General features: G+C 27.7%; 2 protein-coding genes across 2 annotated transcripts in view; both read left to right on the forward strand.

Moving 5' to 3' along the window:
- LOC111618092 overlaps positions 1-16,656 on the forward strand; it is a 39,913-nt gene extending 23,257 nt beyond the window's left edge. Inside the window, exons 5-10 of the mRNA XM_023359537.1 lie at positions 2,428-2,561; positions 9,180-9,283; positions 11,697-11,800; positions 13,600-13,850; positions 15,890-16,062; positions 16,142-16,656. Coding sequence (XP_023215305.1) covers positions 2,428-2,561; positions 9,180-9,283; positions 11,697-11,800; positions 13,600-13,850; positions 15,890-16,062; positions 16,142-16,322 — 947 coding nt within the window. The 3' untranslated portion in view covers positions 16,323-16,656. The remainder of the gene's footprint in view (positions 1-2,427; positions 2,562-9,179; positions 9,284-11,696; positions 11,801-13,599; positions 13,851-15,889; positions 16,063-16,141) is intronic.
- A 3,263-nt stretch (positions 16,657-19,919) lies between these two features.
- Positions 19,920-25,197, forward strand: part of LOC111618091 — an 8,546-nt gene continuing 3,268 nt past the window's right edge. Inside the window, exons 1-4 of the mRNA XM_023359536.1 lie at positions 19,920-20,061; positions 21,861-22,111; positions 24,156-24,328; positions 24,408-24,532. Of these exons, the coding sequence (XP_023215304.1) occupies positions 22,010-22,111; positions 24,156-24,328; positions 24,408-24,532 (400 nt within the window). The 5' untranslated portion in view covers positions 19,920-20,061; positions 21,861-22,009. The remainder of the gene's footprint in view (positions 20,062-21,860; positions 22,112-24,155; positions 24,329-24,407; positions 24,533-25,197) is intronic.

The raw sequence follows: 25,197 nt of genomic DNA on the forward strand, positions 1-25,197 counted from the left end.
TGTTTTATACTGTATTAAACGTATGGGATTCTTTACCAAATAATTTTATATCAATGAAGAAACTTGCTAATGCTCTTTTAACGATATTTGGGTTCACATATTTGTGTGAAAAATTGTTTTCTTCAATAAATTTTGTAAAATATACCAATAGAAATAAACTTGGAAATGAATTGACTGCGAAATGCGTTAAACTAATAAATATGGAATATAAACGTAATATTAAGAAACTATCTGAAAATAAACAAGAACAGTTTTCTTATTAAATATATTTCAACTTTATTATACATACACATACCTGTAATTTTATCTATTAATAAATAATATTTCATAATATATATGTGATTTTCTTTATTCCTTGTTCATTGAAATACTCAGTGCAGGAGCGACTGCTGACTGGACATGGTGTCATCTGGTGTGGTAATTCATAGTATCACCCCATTGATATCAATTTTTTTACGTCAATCTTTATTTTTTACTCTTTACTTGCAAAAATAAAAGATGTAAAACAAAAAGAAAAGATAAAATTTTTAGAGAATTTTAAAAGTGCAAACCAAAAAAAGTAATTTTTAATCATCCTCCCTCCTTTCCAAATGATGCCACTAACTTAGTGACCCATGAGCTAGTACTAAAAAAAATAATGAACAAAATTTGACACTTCTCAAAAAGGTTCACCATCACTGGTTTAGGGCAATGGCAGCATATTTGGTTCCATTATATAGTGTAGTTCTATTTTGCCTTTTAAAATTTACTTTCTTAATTTTTTATGGTAATTTTTTTAATTAAAGTTTTTACATTACATTATTTTTTATTCCAAGTATCAATCTCAAGCATAACCAATCAACACAATTAGTTTTATATTATTTTTTGTTTTATAAACATGGGAGCTGTTCATAAATTACATAAGGACTGTATTAAATTGTTACCTGGTAGTTGATATCTCAACCTTGTGTAACAGAATGATTCACTTTTGTTTCCGAAGAAAAGCATAGCAAATTGTACTGTTTATGTCACTATTTTGTACATTATACATGTAATTAATAAAGTAGCATAACATTTGGTATCCTGTACTGTGTATTATTTTTTTAGTACAATTAAGAGGTTGATTGAGGATATGCTTTACATAATTTTGGGGTGGATATGAGTGTTATGGAGTGTGATGGTAGTTGAAAAGTATAAAAATAGCATTAATAATATATGGATGATCTCATATACTGTCAATTCTGCTTAATAGCACAGCATTCGGATCAGAGATTTTTGGGGCTACTAGACAAACATCCCAATAAGTTATGCAAGTGAGATACAATATAACGAGTTATGTTAGAGTTATATCAACGCGTGTTCTTACCAATAAATCAAACATCTGAGCACAATAAAACCATTTTAATGACGAGAAATTATTTCTGTACAAAAAAAATCATAGTAGTACAATCTAGAAAATGTGAAGATTCTTTTCCCAGAATGACAGCTAATAAAGGAAAACAGGCAGACATCACATGGAAAAGCCAAAAATATCCAAATTTGTGTCTCTTTGTTTAGTTTTCCATGAAAAATATAGTGCCAGTAGGGCTACTAAGCGGCATTTTGAGTCTTGTAGGTGAAGTAAATTATGCTTGTGTTACAGGATTTGATTATGTTCTTGAATGTTTTGTCCTAATACATGGCATGTCTTACTGACCAGGCTACTAAGTGATTCTTAAAGTTTTATAATTATTTAATTGTAATGAAGATAATTACATTACATATTGAAACACAAAAAGAATTTAATACAGACTATATCATGTAGCCGTTATATATTAATGACATAATTGTGCTAGTATGGAATATAATAAATTTAAAATTGAAAGTATTAATTCCTTCAACTTTGATATATTTTATTTAAATTAACTTTTATAATCTCTATTCAATAATAAGTTATTTATAAAAAAATATTCAATAAATTAGAAGAAACAATAAATGTCTTCACATTGAATGTTTACTTTATAAATTAATATAATTAGTTTTCTTTATTCATATGAGTCAAGTATTTCTTTCCATCTGTTATCCAGATTAGATGAGTTTTGCACATTAATGATCTTCAAATGCCTTATCAAAACAAAAATGAAACATTTATTTCTTTCTTTAAACAATGTTAACAAAAGATTAAAGTTAATTTCTTTTTATTATTATTATTTGAATTCTATTAAATCAAAATTTATTAATATTTACTAGGAATAATAAATTTCTGGTAATAAATATTTATCAGGATGTAAAGATAAAATTTAGATATTTTCATTTTTTTCTAGATACAACTGGAAAAAAATGCTCTAGAACATTTTATGAAATGTTAACAAAATTAAATAAAATATTAAAAATTAAATTAAATTATTTAAAAAATTAAATGCTTATAATAATAAATAAAATTATAAATTGTTTTTGAAATAATTCCAGGACCTTATGAACGTGTCCCACTATATATAGTGTTGTGTGGCAAAGGACTCACTTCTAACATAGGAACAAGAAACCTTCATATGGCTAAACTTTTGATAGATCATGGCGCAGATCCTAATCTTCATGTTCCAGTGGTTAGTTATTTTTACTAATAAATAGTTTTTTAAAAGACTAGAATATTTATCATTTATTAAATACAGTGGATTCTTGATCTATTGTTTTTGGCAGGACTTTGGGGAAAGTGATTGACATAGGAAATTTATGACATTGATGTTTTTATTATTTATTTTGTATGAAATGTGTATTTTCCAGTGATAGGCTTATATGATGGCTTTCTGTAATACTAAACGATATGGAGCATGCGCACAGACATTCATTTATTCTACATTTTAAAAAATTGATTGAACAAAAATCAGTATTCTACTGAAATTTGTTCTATATTCTTTTGGTAAGAATACTATATATGTTGATTCTTTTCTTCACTTGAAGTTTATACTGTGGAAATGTCAAAAATATTAGTGAAATTATAAATTTTTGTCACTTACAGTGTGTTGATTCTCTTATGGAAAAGGGTTCAGACTTTTCTTACTTGTCCAAATGTGATCGTCCCTACCTCAAGACAACCAGGGTTGCCAACATTATGGGAGAAAATTATCATATCTAACCCTTGAAACTATCATATTTCACTTAAAATTATCATATATCCATCTCAATCCTTTTTACTTACATCCTTTATCCATAGAAATATTAACAAGGTTTGCTCTTTGTCAGAATTTCATAAACTTTAATCTCAATCATTTCTTACAACAAAAAAATTTTTAGAAACCAATTTTACAATGAAGTTTTTATGACTCTCCCTTATATGATGTGAAACAAACCTCTGAATGAGCATAAGCTAAAATTTACATTTTTTCATGCAATTTTAACATATCAAACATTAACAAATATGTAACACATTCCTTTATATACCATACTTATTTCATATGCATAAACCTTAGTTTTTCAAAATTTTTGCAATTGTCTAAAATTTTTAGTCCACTCTTTGAGTAGTTGCAACTCCCTATGCCAAAAAAATTTCAGTTCTAGACAGTTCACTAAATGAAAACTATTTATTGATACTACATTAATACATTTTGTACAAGAAGCATAATGGAATTTCAACAGACTATCATTTACACAATTCTCTTTTCACATAAATTTCAGCATTTTATCAGTATATCTAAAAGTATAGCAGTTAGCAGTCTCGAAAAAATTACAAAGTATGCCTTATAATTGACAATAAACAGTAGTAGCCAATCTGAAAATTTAGTTGCTTAGCAGTGAAAAAAGATACAAAATGAAAAGGCAATACATGTAAAAATAGTGATTGCAGATTGGTTTTCTTTTTTTTTTTATTTTCAAAAATTATTAGTTGTTTTTGGAGTAGGGCATATTTATGAAATTACCATACAGACATTATCCTACATTGTACAGCACACTAAATAATCGTATAAATGGCAACACAAAGACAACATGCTAATTTTTACTAGTGTTGCCAGGCTTTAAGAGGAAATGTTGCCAATAAAGTACATTATTTTCAAAAGCAGTAGACAAAAAGTAGTCAAAAATTGCAACAACAAAAAAAAAAAAACTAGTTAGGTATAGTCAAAGGGTTTAAGTGTTAAATTTGACATGCTATTATTTTTAGTAAATGAAAAACTGTTTCAAATTCCCACCTTCTATTGTAAAACAATTGATGCAAGATAACATTTTTTTTTTAGTTAAAATACAGAACAAACAATGCGAGAACCAAGAATACAGGAAAATACATTATTTATAATACAACACATTATATATATGGGTCCTTATTTTACAGTGGTGAAAACAACCAATAGATGCAGGAAAAAGATTGATACAGGAATGATAGATTGAGAATCCACTGTATTATGTAATTCAAATTATAATATGAATTATTTTTTGAAAAGGTTATCTATGATTTGCCAGTTTCTGAAAATTTTGCAATAGAAATTTAGATAGATACAGATATTTTGTTTAATTTAAATATATTGTTATTTTATTTTAACATACCTAAAAATGACAATAATCAACATATTTATGCATCTATTTTAGAAATGGAAAGCTTAAAATACATTTACTGTGTTTTATCATTTCTAATGTACCATTGAATCTAATGTACTACCCTATTTTTGGGACAAAATCTGTAAATATATAAACCAACACCTCCAAACTTGATGTACTGTACTGTACATATGTAATATGTCAGCAACTACTGGAGTATATTACAATTATTTTAAATTAATTACTAAATAATTTGTTATTAGAAGGAGGTGTTATGTATTAGAGTTAATATATAATTACTAAAACTATTGAACAATGTAGTGTTTTCCCATAATGTTGGAAACCCTGTGTTGTCTTGAGGTAGGGAAGATCATGTTTGGACAAGTAAGAAAGGTCTGAACCCTTTTCCATAAGAGAATTAACACACCATAAGTGACAAAAATTTATAATTTCACTAACATTTTCGACACTTCTACAGTATCACCTTCAAGTGAAGAAAAGAGTCAATATATATAGTATTCTTACCAAAGATAACAGAACAAATTTCAGTAGAATACTGATTTTTGTTCTATCGATTTTTTTAAAATGTAGAATAAATGAATGTCTGTGTGCATGCTCCATATCATTTAGTATTACAGAAAGCCATCATATAAGCCAGTTTTTTCAGGTTAATAACTTAAATAGGGGCCAGTTTCACATAAAAAGAACTCACAGGAGGATTCCCTTTGACAGATCATCCATATGTCATGTTTCTGTATATGAATAAAACTAAAGTTCCTTTAATTTCTGAAGGAGATAGTGTGCCAGAATAGGCCTCACCAAAAACTGCAAGATAAAATTGTATCTTTTCTTCTAGTACTCTGTTGGTAACCTGAAGTTTCTACCTTGAGGTTCCATATCTCTGTTCTACTTTTTAGAATTTTCTCTTCAAAAACAGATTTGAGTTGAATGAGTTTTCTATTTTAACAATGTTTCAATTTAATTTCAAACATATCTCTGAAGCAAACACATTTCTCATTCTCCATTTTTCAAATGGAGAGCATTTATTTTAAAAAATTGATAACTTTTTTATATATAGGTAACAGATAACTTTTTTTTTATATATATATTTTACATAACCAATATTTGATCCTGACAATGTGTTTTAACACAACTTTCTCCTGTAACATAGAAGTTGTAACATTGTATCTGAATTGGAGTTGAGTGATATCTGTACTGTAGATCTATTAACTGAGTGGATATACTGCATTGTAAAAACAACCTGAAGAGGGATATGTTGTTCATCTGAAATTAATAGCAGCATTAAAGATTTATAAAGTTGATTTACTGCACTTGGTCTTTTTTAAAAAATGAATGTAGAAGAGTTCATGACAGTAGTACATGTTATTAGTCTCTATGTCATTTTAACTAGAAGATTTAGTTTTGACAAATGTGTTGAAATAAGAATGCAAGAATGATTATTTCATTATTTATGTATGTATATATATATATAATCTGGGAATAACCTTATAAACGGAAAACGTTTCGTACGGTAAACTGTTATAAACGGGTAGCGAATAAAGTATCTAGAACTTTTCTTAAAAACGGCTCTCTTTAAGATGGAAGCGCGTCGTCCGCGTCGCGGCGGGTATTAAAGGGACGACGACGACGAACGTCGGACGCGGCGGAGCGTTTGGTCCGGGGAGCGCGTCGGGGGACGACTCGATCGGGCGACGTACCGGAGCGCGCGCTCTTCAGTCCCGCAACTGCACCAAATATCTCAGGCAGATCCGCGAGGGGTCGAAGGCGACGTACTCGCTGTAGCGCAGGTATCCGCCGGGGCATCGGTCGCGGCCGTCTTCCTCCCAGTCGTCGACCGCCGGACCCACCGGCCACCTACATCCTGAAACGAGAAAAAAAAACACACCTCCAGTTAGAAGAGCGCACTTTGATCACTCGCATTTCCGTTTTCCTTCTACGTCACTTCGAAGTGACTGAGGAGGGAAATCTTTATCTCCGGATTTTACTGACCTTGCCAACAAACGGAATAAGGCGGACTGGGCTGTCTACTTCCGGCCACTTTGACAGAATCGACCTCTTTCGGCACGTCATCTCCCACGTCGATTTTAATCGTATTGCCTAGAGCCACCTGGCGGAGAAAAATTTTCCGTTATTTTCCTGGCAAAAAAAAGAAGTATTTTGCCTGCCAGCCAGAGTACTTACCTCGCACAGNGATTTTCCGAATCAATTGGGGACTGGGGTTGTCCGGATAACTGATATTTCGGATAACTGATTTACGTACGAAAAAATAGTTTAACGTATGTGATGTCAAAATTTTTATTTGTTGCGTGTCGCTTCGCGTTGAATTTTCGTCGATGTTAAGCCTAACAAAGACTATTGTATCGTTAAAAATTATTTTTTTATTTTGTACAAACAAAATAAATATATTGAAAAATATAAAAATAATAAAAAAATTATACTTCAGATGTAAATTTAGTATCAAAAACGTAAAATATTTGAGTAGCCCAAGACATAGCCAAAAATTGAAGCGCCACAGCACTGGCGAAAATTTAAATTTGCCGACTGGAATTCTTTCGGATGATTGACGTTTCGAATGATTGACTTTCGGAAAATCAACGCTCTACTGTACTCAAAAAATAAATCTTTGGATCTTGAATACAGATATTGCAATATGCATTTCTGTAGTTCAACACAATAATCTCATTCAACTTTCTAGCAATATAGATTATTGCTAGAAAGTTAAAAGTTCAATTTATACTAACTGAACATATTTCCATATCATGACTCAATATCTAATAGTTTGTGGTTACAATGCAAATCAGATTTTTCAGTTCATAAGGCATTGCCTCATACCTATGTTATAATCAGAGTAAAAATATAGTTAGTAAGTCATTTAATAGCAAAACTTTTTTCTGATATTTCATTTTCAAAAATCAAGCTTTCTTATAATAATTGTAAAGAATATTTTATTATTGAAATAAGTGACATCTTCAGTTTTACACAATTTATTTTAGAAATGAGATATTCAGCATTTAATTGAACATATCAGCTGCTGTATATTAGAATTATCTTCTATAATTTTTTAGCAAGCATTTTGGTTATTGATTACAATCTGCAACAGTATTTGCTAGATTTATAAAATATAAATTTTTTAAACCTAATATTTAACATTAAATTCCCTTTTCACCTTCTCACATTAATATAAATCTATTGTGTGTTATTACATTATTACTTTTGTTCTTTACATGCATTTAGAAAAAAGAGAAAGAAAATTTAAAAATTACATTTATGCAAGATGTTTAAAAGATTTCTCAAACACTATGGGAATGAAAGAATCGAAATTTTTTCAATACAGATGGATGAAGTATTATGATCTAATTTCAGTCAGAATTACTTATTATTTGTAGTAATTTTTACCTTCTTAATGAAGACAATTTTTTTCTTTTAAAGAATAAAATCTTAAATGAAGTCCTAGAGAAATGAAATTTTATCTCTCTATTCTTGTTAAGATTTCTTAGAATCTAAAATTGTTAGATCTGTTAAACCTAACAATTTCATTGTACAGTAATGAGTGTTTTCATCCTCTAATATTGACTAATCTGTTAAATTAGTCAATATTAGAGGATGAAAACACTCATTACTGTACAATGAAATTTTATTGAGTGTATATAGTGAGTTTATTGTGAATTATGAAATATATGCATAAATAAATATGTAGCTTGATAATTAATTTAATTTAGAAGGAATATAATTTCTCATATAAACTAATTACAGTAAGTAATATAGTTTCCAGTATGTTTAGATATGTTATGGAATAATTTTTGTGTGTGTAATTAATGAAAATATTTTGCTAAAATTCTTCTATTCTTCTTTTTTAAATTATTTATGAAAATAGCTTTGTTTATATATTTGGGTTTTTAGTTTTATTTAAAAAATTACTTTATTTTCTTTTATTATTTGATTACAACTCATCTTTTGTTACAATTAAAGTTAAGAAATGATAGTAAAATAAGATGTTATACAGAATAAATTCATGAAACCAAAAGATTAATTGTAGAAACTTAGTATAGTATGTTATTGTAAACAAACAGACCTCAGGTTATTATTGAAAGTATAAAATTAAATTTTTCAGTATTACAGGATGGTTAAAATTAGTTTCTCATTGCTGTTAATTATTGAAAATATTAGTTTGTTTTCAGTACTTTTTAACTTTAATAGTCTACAATAGCTTGAGTATTGTTCAAAAATTAAGTAAATTTTTAAATATTTGGAAAACATTAGCAAAACAATATATTAGTTTATTATTTTGACAAATATTTTAAAAGATGATTTATTTTTGAATGTCTGTAAAAATTGATTGAGTATATGATAAGTAATATTTTTCTGTATAAAATGAAATTATATTTGAATAATACTATTCGGGCAAATGCTGTTTAGAAATGAGTTTATTAATATTAATAATGAAACGAAACTCATTTCACTATTAATATTTTTTATACAAGATATTTTAGTTAGAATTTTATCATCTGACAAACTTTCAACTTGGAAATATAATAATACATTAAAGCTTTCTGATCTGATGGCACTACTTTTTACGTAATTAATATGTATTTAAAAATTGGTTTTTGTTCTTATTTAATTAATTGTAAGTGATGAATGTATTACATAGCATGATTATTTTTTTTTTTTTATAGTTTAATCCTCGTTGGATGACATTAGCAAGGCAATTTAGTCAAAGTCCAATGGAATTATTGTTAGATTTTTATATACATTCCCTTCATCTTTATGTGAAAGATAGGTAAAGTGAATAAAGATTAATTTTGTGATATTTAAATTTTTTTTAATAAAGTAATAATTTCTTATATATACAGGTAGCCCTTGGTTTACACCAGCTCAATTTACACCAATTCACAATAATGCCGCTGCACAATTCGCCGTTTCATGGTGTAATTCCCCGATTTTTCCTATGCTAGACTGATTTTCATTTCAGTGTTGACATATTTACTGAGCCACGACATTGTACATTCATTAAAACTAAGATTTTTATTGAATATATTTATTTTTTCTGTTTAATATTATTGGGTATGTATACATTTGCATTAAATTAATATTAAAATACTAAACGTTTAGGTTCCCACGAGTCAAGTTATTAAACTTAATAGTTGAATAAATTTAGTCAGAATCCAGAGCGCTAAGGAATGTGAATAATTCGTTTCCCATATCAGTTTGTTCAGGAAAACATGTTACGATGCAGTAGCACTTCCGGCAATCACAAATTGTCATTAGTGAAACAAAATCTACTTCTCGTTGGCCAGATGATATCTACTTCTTGTCAGTCAGACAATATCTGACTTTCTTTAGCGAGACAAAATCAACTTCAATTTTTCCACCCAAACTGATCTTAAATATGCACTACAGCAGCCAGTGGTCAACCAATTCAGCATCTCCATTCATCTGTAGCTCTATTTCGGGTTAGTGTATCCTTTCAACTATGGAAAGTTTGACGGATGAACTTTGTGAGTTAGATAATGATTGGAAGCGAAGTGCAAATGTAAAAAGGAGCATCATTGCATCCAATCGACCATATTCCAAAATTATTAATGAAAGAAAATAAAAATCTAAACAATTACAATTGGATACTTTTTCCAAAAAATGTAAGAGATACGAAACTTTGAAATATAATTTGTTTTTCTTAAGAATTTTTAATAAAAACATTTCATTTTATTTTATCATAAAATACATTTTTAAAAATTAAATTTATAATATATGTATTTTGTATTACATTGTATTAATAAACAAAATTATTTGCTTATTTTTCACTTATGTAGAACCTAACCTTATATCTCACTGTAAATATGGGTTTGTTGTTTTATGCCGATTCAATTTGTGCCAGCTTTTGTAGGAGCAGAACTGCAGCGTAAACCGAGGGCTACCTTTAATATGTTACTCTTTGTATAAATACATTTGTTTTAATATGTTTGTTGCAATTTTCAAATACTTTTTCTTTTGTTATTTTTATTTTTAAGCATAGTAAATTATAAAATAAATTATGTTTGTTATTGATTATTCAGTTTCAGACTTTAAGATATATGTAACAACAGCTTAATTTACAAATTAATTTATTTTTGGTACGTATTTATTTCTTATACAGATTAAATAATTAACTGTAAAGTTTTTAATTTCATTAGCTTTCTTTGAAGTTAAAAGAGTTTATAGTGATCATGGAAAACTTGAAAAGTGTTGAATTTTCACAGATTTGGGAAACAAAGAGAATATCATGGAACTTGCATGGAAATTGCTGTTCTGTATGTTATGCTTTTATCCAAAATAACTAATTGATACAGCAATTGTGCAAAGTTACAATTGTATGTAATGTGTAGTTTACCCAAGGCATCTAACTTCATCAGACCAAAGAGTGCATTCAGAAATAGTTTTATCAGAAACTGAATGCTCACTTTCCAAACAGGTTAGTTGGCTCAGAGTCCAGCGCTTATTGAGCGCTTAGTAAAAACCCATTAAAAAATGATTCCTGGCTTAAGGGAGTTACATACCATATATTGTTGATGTCATCAACTGTTGTAAATGAGCACATGCACATTAATGTGTAAATTTAATGAGATTAAATCAATATGAATGTTATTGACTTCTAATTGTCAGTTTGTATATTTCTAGTTAGGGTCAGGTAGATATACTTTCTGTTGATTGTTCATGAGTTATCTATTGGTGTTCTGTTATCTTTGTGTCTTACTACTGACATTGTCTTTTCATTATCACATAATAATTTATAAGAAATCAGGATTGCTCTGTTTAGAACAAATGCTAAACATATTAGCCTTTGGTTTTTACTTTTTCTGCCCTGTGGTCACTGAGAGAGCCTTTTTATCAAGCTCATCATGAATTCAGCCATTACACAATGGAGCAGCCAGGTGGTGAGGAATGGGGCTGACAAATCTGAGACAGACATCTTCAAAAAGTTTCTTCAGTTTTTTCCTGACTGGATTCAGTCCCAATCCTCAAGTAGTCATAAATCAGGGTTACATTGTAATGATAAAGTATAATATAAAATCTTTAGTGTGTGTGCATGCATGTGCATGAATTTAGTTCTCATACTTAATTTCTATGCTTTGAATTTTAAGATCAGAATTATGCATTTTAATGATTTAATAAATGAATTATATATAGTATCTGTAATTTTTGAAATTGATTTCCAGATGGAATCCAGAAGTAGCACGTGTGATAGGTCTAAATGATTCAGTTATTACAACTTTTCCTGAATTACGAGAACAGTTGTTGGAGTTGATTGATTGTTTCATAGGTAAGCTCTTCATTGCAATAAATTGAACTTTATTTTCTTCATCTGCATCATTATTGTAAGATTGAACTTTTCCATCTCTGTTCTATACTTCAAATTAAATTTAATATTTGTAACTACAACATTTTATAAAATATGAAAGTTTTAATTAACAGAAGAAATATCCTCTTCCAAATTTGACTATTTACTTAATCTGTTTTAATGAATTGCAACTAAGTTTTTATTGGTATGACATTAATGTCATAAAATCTTCTTTAAAACAATATCAATAGTTTACAGATAACCATTTTGAGATATTAAAAAGCATGATAAACTATTAATAACTATTCACAAATGTGTCTGGTTGTCATAAAATATATTTTTAATATTTTAAAAAAATTATAAATTAAAAATGTTAAAAAATTTTAATACATTTTCACTGAATGATTTATTTCAATATTTAAATAAACATTTTTAAACTTTCTACATTCTTAGAAATTTGGATTTATTTGTTCTATGATTTTATTACTTTAACAAATTCGGAATATGTTTGTAGACAGTTATACCCTATGTAAATATTGTATTCAGACAGTTTTTTTGTAATTTTATAGGAAATGTTATGTTAATTTATAATCTTTATTAAATTCTGTAGTGTTGTTGTAAAACTATTCTTTTTGACACATTCTTTACAAGACATCATCTCTGTTCAACCTTAACAAGATGTATATTTTTTAGAAGTAGAACATACAAAGAGATGATTTTTATCCAAAAATTAAAAATTATTATGAATTTTGAAAATAAATTATAAATTATTTTTATAAAATGTTTATTATGAAGATAAAATGTAGATCTATACTATATTTGAAGATAAAATGTAGATCTATACTATATTTTTTAAATTCTAATAATTTCTAATTTTTCTGCACTTTCTAATATACACTATCTTGTATACACTTTTTTCGGTAATGACACATTTTTTACTCTGCAATTTGACACACAAACAGTGATATCATGCAAAATTCAATACTCACATTTTCATAAGAAACCTTAAAATTTGTGAAAAATTTGGTTCAGTGTTGGACAATAAGTAATCATTCACTGATCCTTTAGGCCAATTTTCTCCATTATCTATGTAGGGGCCAAATCTCCATACTTATTCTGTATGGCCTTTTCTATGCTTTCAACCATTTTTACACTAATATTTTATCAGCTTTTGAGGTCTTGCTTTTACCATTTTCTTTTCCTTGGCTTGCTAGTCACTTTCTAGAGTGCATAAAAAAAATAATGAACATAATTAAGAAGCTGAAATTTGATCTTTAAGCATGTAAAAATATAATTGTCCTAAAAATTCATGAACATAAGAGTATTATACCATTGTCAGGCAAAAATTTTTGTGACAAGCTATATGAAAATTGATTTTTTCTGTTCTCCTAAGAAATATTTCTAAATTAGGATGAGCATTATATATATCTTATAAGGTTAATAAGCTCTTATTTTTATTATATTATACAAAAAAAAAAGTTTGTTGTGTTACATACATTTATTATGCAAAGTAATTACTGTTAAAATCTTTGTATTCCCTACTCAAATAATACATTATTTTACTTTCTATCTGATTTAATGCATATGTTATTAGTCTTATCATTTTAAACACATGGTAGTAATTGGCTTTTCAAATTTTTTTCAACTTATATTTAAAAATAATAGTGTAATAAAAACTTTATTTATTAATTTTAAGTGATAAAAATGTGTACAGTTTTTTTATTATTTTTTTTATATTCTACAGTTTATATGAAATTAATGATTCTATTAATTTTTATTAGCACATAGAGCAGAAGTTAATGTTTATCTCGGAGACACACCTGCTCTTATCCGTTTGCTTTTCACATATCCTGATCTTGAACTTACTGAAAAACTGATCCAAGCTGGAGCAGACATTACATCAACAGATTCTCATGGAAATACTCCATTAATGGCTCTGTGCCGTCCAAATTGGAAACTTCAAAATAAATTACATAGAGAAGAGCATTTAAAAGATGTGTTGAAATATCTTTTGCAGTTTACAACATTAGATGTAAGTAAAAATTTATTTATGATTATTATATATAGTACAAAAATAAATTTATAATGTGATTATAGCAAATATAATTTATGAAGAAACATTATTCTTTTTTAATATATTAAAATTTTAGTAGTATGTAATATTACTGATGATGATGATCATAATGAAAATTTGCAAATTTAAAGAATAAATGAATTTATGTTTTTCATTTAAATTTACATTTCTTTTGTCAAGAAAAACAGTAAAGTTGTTATACAGTAAAACTTACGTAAACTGGAATTGATTGCACAGTAATGAATATTTTTCTCTTTTGAACAGGTTTTAATTTTTTTTATCTATAAACTATACTAGAGAAATGCTGCACAGTTATGTTACAGAATAAAATCACTTTAAAGCAGTGATCACACCTAGCAATTTCCAGCTATGCAGACAACCGACCACAACTGCAACAAGCATGAGTTGGTCATGTCTTGTCATGATCACATTGTTGGCATTGCAACTCAGAAACACATGACCTCATAATAAACCAATAAAATTATCATAGCTTGTTTTTGACTACTTTTGTAAGTTTACCAACACATTCTACTTCAGAGTATTTATGTAATTTTAGTCACTTTTCTTATTAAAATGGCAAGCAGTTCCTTTTCTGCAATGAATAAAAGAAAAAAAGGCAATCATTTTGTTTGAGCTGGTGAGAATACATGAAGAGATAAAAATCTTTGATAAAATGAAGAATTACAATCCCACAGGCATTTGTGAGTCTGAATAACCTTGATCAATCTCAATTCTGTACAAGTATCAATCCTCTTACTTTCCACCAATATGATGAACTATTTTCAATGTTGCCATCATATGATGTGGCACAAAGATGTTTGCTGATTGAATGTGCAATTGCGATTGATGTGAGTAGAACAAACTTTTTGTTTCTAGTTGCAGTTGCAGTTGTGCCAATTTTTGAAGGTGTTTAATGAGAACAGAAGTTGCCATTGCCTTTGTGGCTGAAAATTGCAAGGTGTGACCATGGATTTGCATACATAAAAATTTTTTACTATTAAGCTTAATCCAAATTAATCTAATATGATTTCAACTAAAGATATATGAATTTAGAACTAGTCTAAATGTATAACTAATGTATGAATTTAGAACTATTCAATTGTAAGAAGTTTTTGTTTGGAAGAACTTGTGCTCAAGATTTGAATACTTTTGAGTTAGATACATTTACCATATTAGCTTACATAACAGTGTACAAGCCAATTTGAGTTCGAAGAACTAGTCTTTCTGACATCAAAAATTCTAATCACATCACAATAATACAGAGATCAAATTATTTTGTGAACTAACTTCTTAAGGAATTTTAATACTCAAATTAATTGTTTACTTTAGTCTCTATAATTATTAACATGTTAATCAACTTGTTTTCAAATACTTGGAACTAGTTAGTTACTAACTATTCCATATAAGGTAAATTGGCAGCACTGTGTTACCATATTCTTATTGTTTTCATGAATTACATTTGTTGCTTATTCTTGAACTTGATTCTCAGAAACTTATTTGATTCTAGAAAGATATCAATTCTGCCTCTGGTTAATTCCAACAAAGATCCTGTGTCTGTATGTCCTCGTCATATGACTTTCATTTCTTTGAGACGGTTCCAAATTGTTCTTGGAATACAATTTGTTATGCTCTACAATGACAGTTATACCAAGAGACAATTTTACTTAGCCTATTTGTCTTTAAATTAAATTTTAATTTTCTATTTTATCCAGATTATGTTGCATTCTTTGTATTCAAAAACCTCTTCTGTTTCTCTGTTCAACAGATTTCCAGATTATAGTAGAATCTAACATAGAAGATTGCTTTATTCTGAAGAATTTTTTTCTATTTACAGATTTCTTTTTTATTCAGGTTCCATTTTGGACAGGGTTTGCTGTATTATTTATTTAAAGTAATCAAATAATGAATATAAATATTTATTTAAATTATTGTAATTTGACATTTATTTATTTGAAAAAGTTTAAATCTTCTCCATTGATTTCATTTGTTCTTTGCAGCTTAATTATGTTAACTGCATGAACCAGAGTGCTCTATGGTATCTATTTTGTACAAGCAGTTTAAATTTGGCAAATACTCTAATTGAAGCTAATGCAGATCCTTCTATTGCTGGAGTTGGATACACTCCTTGTGGCCCTTGTCTGTCTTCTCCAGATGTATTAATTGGTGGACGGTAAATATTAAAACATTTTATGTTTTCTTTAAGTTTTAAAAAATTTTAGAACTATAATATTTTATATTCATAATCTTAGAATACCAGCAGTCTTGATGTCATTAACAAGAACCTTAAAGTCAAGTTTTGTTTATAGAGATGAATGGAAAGCAGGGGAACTTCCATTTACTGTATCAGAAGAACTATCAGCTCTTGTTGATTCAGGTAAAAGTATCTCATACACATCAAATAAATGTTTTCTTTTAGTGAATTTATTTTAAAATTTTATCCATTAAATTGTAAAGTTAACATATACATCAACTGAATAAAATCCAGAAAATAATACATGCTTAAAAATAGTAAGGACTGTAAGTAGCAAGATGAGTAAATTATAAAAATAATTGCTATATTATTGGATTTACCTGAAACTTTTATTGTAGCGGAATCATTTATTACATTAGTTGGTCTGATAAAATGAATGCTGTATTCTTCTTACTGATATATATTATTTTGGTATAGAGAATTTAGCATCAATTTTCAATCTTATTAGATGGAGATTGTTGTGAATGGTAGTTTAAACAATGCTTTATTAATATTGATATTTTTAAATTTTTAATTGAGAACTGAAATGACTGCAGAATTTTTTTTTTAATTGCCACTTATTGTTTAATAAGCTGACATGAAATTATTGCAATCAATCCACTTATAGTTTAAAATTATAAGAATTAAGAATTAATCAAATTTATGTAGTATTTTAATATTTTTAAGAATATATATATATATATAAATTCATTTACCTTATTTTATGTTAATTGAGAAAACACATTGATGTTGATTTGAATGTTGATTGCTGGAAAGAATTGAAAAATTGTCTTATATCATTGCCAGTCACATTTTTACTATTACAACCTTATTCCTCCTTTGCTTTCTGAGTTTAGGAAATACTGTGTTAAGCAATTCTTTATTAAACTTCTTGCATCCACTAGCTTTAATACTGAGAATTTGCAATTTTAAAGCTTTTATTTCAAGAAATATCAGCAGGTTGCAGAAATTTTGTGCATTTTCTTGACATAACAGCAGTGTTGATTTTTAACTTTGTAAGATGTTTCTTTTACTGTTGACATAATATGACATTTATAATTATCTTAAACAAGTAGTCATCTGATAAAACTGAATTTTCCATCACTTAGTTTACGTAAGGTCTTTGTGTCAAATAGATGATGACTAATTAAGGAAACTTTTTCCAGTTCTGGTAAGGTCAACGTCATTTCAAAATGACAAACAACTGACAGTAAGAAAACCTCAAGACCTGTTGTTATAAGAATAACATCTTTACTTCCAGCATTATCAATTGTTTATGACCTACTCCTTTGAATCAAAATATTGTTTTCATCAGCCAGTAGTGCCATTTTCACTGAAGTTTTTCTGTAGATAACGATGGCAAATACTATGCAATACAAACTGCTATTTTTAGAATATTATTTTTAAGTGATTTATGTGTAACAGTTGCTTGCTATGTCAGGTGAGTTTGTCATTTATAGAATTTCTGAAAAAACCTAAACTTGCTTTTAATGTTACACCAATACTTCATATTCTCATCTTTGTTTTGTATGGAATTTGGATTTTTTCCTGCTTTTCAGTAAATTGCACTTATGAATGAGTAAAAGCTATCTTGGATCGTAGGGGTTCAACAAAGCTGAATAAACAAACAAAAAAATTTTCTTGAATTAGCAATTCTAACAAATTGGTAATAATTTTTCCCCTTCATTCTTGAATTATTTTTCTCCTTACGTTCTTCTCCTGATCTTCTAGCTTCGGTTACCTTGTTTCTTTGTTTATTCAATTGCAACCAGCTTCATTCATTCTATAATAGTATGTTACTAGTAAAAATGTTGAAATTATAAAAGTGTCTCTCAGATGATGGATGCTAATGGACAATAAGGGTTAGGAATCATATAATTTTAGTTTCCCACTGATATAAGGAAATGCCAAATTTTAAACCTCCCTGGTTTTTTTCATTTCTCAGCATTTTGACACTCCACAAGTCCAAAAATGTAAAATACCATTACAAAATTGTATATGATGGAAATGTATGGATGGACAGGCATCTATTTTGCCTTATATCTCAGAAATGCATAAACCAAAATTTTTGAAACTTTGCAGGTTATTTCTATATATAGGACATTGATGCTATTAAATTTTGATGGAAAGATAGAGGAGATTGTGTGTCATATTTTGAGGTGAGTCGGACTTAAATGCATAAAAAGTAAAATTTTTATACAGTCGATCCCCCTATAAGATCATTGATTTTTCCGTTTTATCTGAATTACATGTTGTACGAGTCACTTAGATTTTACAAATACGTGTGCCGGGCTGTGAACGGCTAACATATTTGTAAAATCTAAGTGACTCGTACAACATGTAATTCAGATAAAACGGAAAAATCAATGATCTTATANAATTTATAATATATGTATTTTGTATTACATTGTATTAATAAACAAAATTATTTGCTTATTTTTCACTTATGTAGAACCTAACCTTATATCTCACTGTAAATATGGGTTTGTTGTTTTATGCCGATTCAATTTGTGCCAGCTTTTGTAGGAGCAGAACTGCAGCGTAAACCGAGGGCTACCTTTAATATGTTACTCTTTGTATAAATACATTTGTTTTAATATGTTTGTTGCAATTTTCAAATACTTTTTCTTTTGTTATTTTTATTTTTAAGCATAGTAAATTATAAAATAAATTATGTTTGTTATTGATTATTCAGTTTCAGACTTTAAGATATATGTAACAACAGCTTAATTTACAAATTAATTTATTTTTGGTACGTATTTATTTCTTATACAGATTAAATAATTAACTGTAAAGTTTTTAATTTCATTAGCTTTCTTTGAAGTTAAAAGAGTTTATAGTGATCATGGAAAACTTGAAAAGTGTTGAATTTTCACAGATTTGGGAAACAAAGAGAATATCATGGAACTTGCATGGAAATTGCTGTTCTGTATGTTATGCTTTTATCCAAAATAACTAATTGATACAGCAATTGTGCAAAGTTACAATTGTATGTAATGTGTAGTTTACCCAAGGCATCTAACTTCATCAGACCAAAGAGTGCATTCAGAAATAGTTTTATCAGAAACTGAATGCTCACTTTCCAAACAGGTTAGTTGGCTCAGAGTCCAGCGCTTATTGAGCGCTTAGTAAAAAGCCATTAAAAAATGATTCCTGGCTTAAGGGAGTTACATACCATATATTGTTGATGTCATCAACTGTTGTAAATGAGCACATGCACATTAATGTGTAAATTTAATGAGATTAAATCAATATGAATGTTATTGACTTCTAATTGTCAGTTTGTATATTTCTAGTTAGGGTCAGGTAGATATACTTTCTGTTGATTGTTCATGAGTTATCTATTGGTGTTCTGTTATCTTTGTGTCTTACTACTGACATTGTCTTTTCATCATCACATAATAATTTATAAGAAATCAGGATTGCTCTGTTTAGAACAAATGCTAAACATATTAGCCTTTGGTTTTTACTTTTTCTGCCCTGTGGTCACTGAGAGAGCCTTTTTATCAAGCTCATCATGAATTCAGCCATTACACAATGGAGCAGCCAGGTGGTGAGGAATGGGGCTGACAAATCTGAGACAGACATCTTCAAAAAGTTTCTTCAGTTTTTTCCTGACTGGATTCAGTCCCAATCCTCAAGTAGTCATAAATCAGGGTTACATTGTAATGATAAAGTATAATATAAAATCTTTAGTGTGTGTGCATGCATGTGCATGAATTTAGTTCTCATACTTAATTTCTATGCTTTGAATTTTAAGATCAGAATTATGCATTTTAATGATTTAATAAATGAATTATATATAGTATCTGTAATTTTTGAAATTGATTTCCAGATGGAATCCAGAAGTAGCACGTGTGATAGGTCTAAATGATTCAGTTATTACAACTTTTCCTGAATTACGAGAACAGTTGTTGGAGTTGATTGATTGTTTCATAGGTAAGCTCTTCATTGCAATAAATTGAACTTTATTTTCTTCATCTGCATCATTATTGTAAGATTGAACTTTTCCATCTCTGTTCTATACTTCAAATTAAATTTAATATTTGTAACTACAACATTTTATAAAATATGAAAGTTTTAATTAACAGAAGAAATATCCTCTTCCAAATTTGACTATTTACTTAATCTGTTTTAATGAATTGCAACTAAGTTTTTATTGGTATGACATTAATGTCATAAAATCTTCTTTAAAACAATATCAATAGTTTACAGATAACCATTTTGAGATATTAAAAAGCATGATAAACTATTAATAACTATTCACAAATGTGTCTGGTTGTCATAAAATATATTTTTAATATTTTAAAAAAATTATAAATTAAAAATGTTAAAAAATTTTAATACATTTTCACTGAATGATTTATTTCAATATTTAAATAAACATTTTTAAACTTTCTACATTCTTAGAAATTTGGATTTATTTGTTCTATGATTTTATTACTTTAACAAATTCGGAATATGTTTGTAGACAGTTATACCCTATGTAAATATTGTATTCAGACAGTTTTTTTGTAATTTTATAGGAAATGTTATGTTAATTTATAATCTTTATTAAATTCTGTAGTGTTGTTGTAAAACTATTCTTTTTGACACATTCTTTACAAGACATCATCTCTGTTCAACCTTAACAAGATGTATATTTTTTAGAAGTAGAACATACAAAGAGATGATTTTTATCCAAAAATTAAAAATTATTATGAATTTTGAAAATAAATTATAAATTATTTTTATAAAATGTTTATTATGAAGATAAAATGTAGATCTATACTATATTTGAAGATAAAATGTAGATCTATACTATATTTTTTAAATTCTAATAATTTCTAATTTTTCTGCACTTTCTAATATACACTATCTTGTATACACTTTTTTCGGTAATGACACATTTTTTACTCTGCAATTTGACACACAAACAGTGATATCATGCAAAATTCAATACTCACATTTTCATAAGAAACCTTAAAATTTGTGAAAAATTTGGTTCAGTGTTGGACAATAAGTAATCATTCACTGATCCTTTAGGCCAATTTTCTCCATTATCTATGTAGGGGCCAAATCTCCATACTTATTCTGTATGGCCTTTTCTATGCTTTCAACCATTTTTACACTAATATTTTATCAGCTTTTGAGGTCTTGCTTTTACCATTTTCTTTTCCTTGGCTTGCTAGTCACTTTCTAGAGTGCATAAAAAAAATAATGAACATAATTAAGAAGCTGAAATTTGATCTTTAAGCATGTAAAAATATAATTGTCCTAAAAATTCATGAACATAAGAGTATTATACCATTGTCAGGCAAAAATTTTTGTGACAAGCTATATGAAAATTGATTTTTTCTGTTCTCCTAAGAAATATTTCTAAATTAGGATGAGCATTATATATATCTTATAAGGTTAATAAGCTCTTATTTTTATTATATTATACAAAAAAAAAAGTTTGTTGTGTTACATACATTTATTATGCAAAGTAATTACTGTTAAAATCTTTGTATTCCCTACTCAAATAATACATTATTTTACTTTCTATCTGATTTAATGCATATGTTATTAGTCTTATCATTTTAAACACATGGTAGTAATTGGCTTTTCAAATTTTTTTCAACTTATATTTAAAAATAATAGTGTAATAAAAACTTTATTTATTAATTTTAAGTGATAAAAATGTGTACAGTTTTTTTATTATTTTTTTTATATTCTACAGTTTATATGAAATTAATGATTCTATTAATTTTTATTAGCACATAGAGCAGAAGTTAATGTTTATCTCGGAGACACACCTGCTCTTATCCGTTTGCTTTTCACATATCCTGATCTTGAACTTACTGAAAAACTGATCCAAGCTGGAGCAGACATTACATCAACAGATTCTCATGGAAATACTCCATTAATGGCTCTGTGCCGTCCAAATTGGAAACTTCAAAATAAATTACATAGAGAAGAGCATTTAAAAGATGTGTTGAAATATCTTTTGCAGTTTACAACATTAGATGTAAGTAAAAATTTATTTATGATTATTATATATAGTACAAAAATAAATTTATAATGTGATTATAGCAAATATAATTTATGAAGAAACATTATTCTTTTTTAATATATTAAAATTTTAGTAGTATGTAATATTACTGATGATGATGATCATAATGAAAATTTGCAAATTTAAAGAATAAATGAATTTATGTTTTTCATTTAAATTTACATTTCTTTTGTCAAGAAAAACAGTAAAGTTGTTATACAGTAAAACTTACGTAAACTGGAATTGATTGCACAGTAATGAATATTTTTCTCTTTTGAACAGGTTTTAATTTTTTTTATCTATAAACTATACTAGAGAAATGCTGCACAGTTATGTTACAGAATAAAATCACTTTAAAGCAGTGGTCACACCTAGCAATTTCCAGCTATGCAGACAACCGACCACAACTGCAACAAGCATGAGTTGGTCATGTCTTGTCATGATCACATTGTTGGCATTGCAACTCAGAAACACATGACCTCATAATAAACCAATAAAATTATCATAGCTTGTTTTTGACTACTTTTGTAAGTTTACCAACACATTCTACTTCAGAGTATTTATGTAATTTTAGTCACTTTTCTTATTAAAATGGCAAGCAGTTCCTTTTCTGCAATGAATAAAAGAAAAAAAGGCAATCATTTTGTTTGAGCTGGTGAGAATACATGAAGAGATAAAAATCTTTGATAAAATGAAGAATTACAATCCCACAGGCATTTGTGAGTCTGAATAACCTTGATCAATCTCAATTCTGTACAAGTATCAATCCTCTTACTTTCCACCAATATGATGAACTATTTTCAATGTTGCCATCATATGATGTGGCACAAAGATGTTTGCTGATTGAATGTGCAATTGCGATTGATGTGAGTAGAACAAACTTTTTGTTTCTAGTTGCAGTTGCAGTTGTGCCAATTTTTGAAGGTGTTTACCAATTAATGAGAACAGAAGTTGCCATTGCCTTTGTGGCTGAAAATTGCAAGGTGTGACCATGGATTTGCATACATAAAAATTTTTTACTATTAAGCTTAATCCAAATTAATCTAATATGATTTCAACTAAAGATATATGAATTTAGAACTAGTCTAAATGTATAACTAATGTATGAATTTAGAACTATTCAATTGTAAGAAGTTTTTGTTTGGAAGAACTTGTGCTCAAGATTTGAATACTTTTGAGTTAGATACAGCCCATATTAGCTTACATAACAGTGTACAAGCCAATTTGAGTTCGAAGAACTAGTCTTTCTGACATCAAAAATTCTAATCACATCACAATAATACAGAGATCAAATTATTTTGTGAACTAACTTCTTAAGGAATTTTAATACTCAAATTAATTGTTTACTTTAGTCTCTATAATTATTAACATGTTAATCAACTTGTTTTCAAATACTTGGAACTAGTTAGTTACTAACTATTCCATATAAGGTAAATTGGCAGCACTGTGTTACCATATTCTTATTGTTTTCATGAATTACATTTGTTGCTTATTCTTGAACTTGATTCTCAGAAACTTATTTGATTCTAGAAAGATATCAATTCTGCCTCTGGTTAATTCCAACAAAGATCCTGTGTCTGTATGTCCTCGTCATATGACTTTCATTTCTTTGAGACGGTTCCAAATTGTTCTTGGAATACAATTTGTTATGCTCTACAATGACAGTTATACCAAGAGACAATTTTACTTAGCCTATTTGTCTTTAAATTAAATTTTAATTTTCTATTTTATCCAGATTATGTTGCATTCTTTGTATTCAAAAACCTCTTCTGTTTCTCTGTTCAACAGATTTCCAGATTATAGTAGAATCTAACATAGAAGATTGCTTTATTCTGAAGAATTTTTTTCTATTTACAGATTTCTTTTTTATTCAGGTTCCATTTTGGACAGGGTTTGCTGTATTATTTATTTAAAGTAATCAAATAATGAATATAAATATTTATTTAAATTATTGTAATTTGACATTTATTTATTTGAAAAAGTTTAAATCTTCTCCATTGATTTCATTTGTTCTTTGCAGCTTAATTATGTTAACTGCATGAACCAGAGTGCTCTATGGTATCTATTTTGTACAAGCAGTTTAAATTTGGCAAATACTCTAATTGAAGCTAATGCAGATCCTTCTATTGCTGGAGTTGGATACACTCCTTGTGGCCCTTGTCTGTCTTCTCCAGATGTATTAATTGGTGGACGGTAAATATTAAAACATTTTATGTTTTCTTTAAGTTTTAAAAAATTTTAGAACTATAATATTTTATATTCATAATCTTAGAATACCAGCAGTCTTGATGTCATTAACAAGAACCTTAAAGTCAAGTTTTGTTTATAGAGATGAATGGAAAGCAGGGGAACTTCCATTTACTGTATCAGAAGAACTATCAGCTCTTGTTGATTCAGGTAAAAGTATCTCATACACATCAAATAAATGTTTTCTTTTAGTGAATTTATTTTAAAATTTTATCCATTAAATTGTAAAGTTAACATATACATCAACTGAATAAAATCCAGAAAATAATACATGCTTAAAAATAGTAAGGACTGTAAGTAGCAAGATGAGTAAATTATAAAAATAATTGCTATATTATTGGATTTACCTGAAACTTTTATTGTAGCGGAATCATTTATTACATTAGTTGGTCTGATAAAATGAATGCTGTATTCTTCTTACTGATATATATTATTTTGGTATAGAGAATTTAGCATCAATTTTCAATCTTATTAGATGGAGATTGTTGTGAATGGTAGTTTAAACAATGCTTTATTAATATTGATATTTTTAAATTTTTAATTGAGAACTGAAATGACTGCAGAATTTTTTTTTTAATTGCCACTTATTGTTTAATAAGCTGACATGAAATTATTGCAATCAATCCACTTATAGTTTAAAATTATAAGAATTAAGAATTAATCAAATTTATGTAGTATTTTAATATTTTTAAGAATATATATATATATATATTCTTATTCATTAATATAATGAATAAGAATATATATATATATATTCTTATTCATCTATATATATATAGATGAATAAGAATATATATATATATATTCTTATTCAT

The sequence above is a fragment of the Centruroides sculpturatus genome, unplaced genomic scaffold (assembly GCF_000671375.1).
Source record: "Centruroides sculpturatus isolate CEXI.00-Female unplaced genomic scaffold, Cexi_2.0 scaffold155, whole genome shotgun sequence".
In the NCBI taxonomy this organism is placed as follows: Eukaryota; Metazoa; Arthropoda; class Arachnida; order Scorpiones; family Buthidae; genus Centruroides; species Centruroides sculpturatus.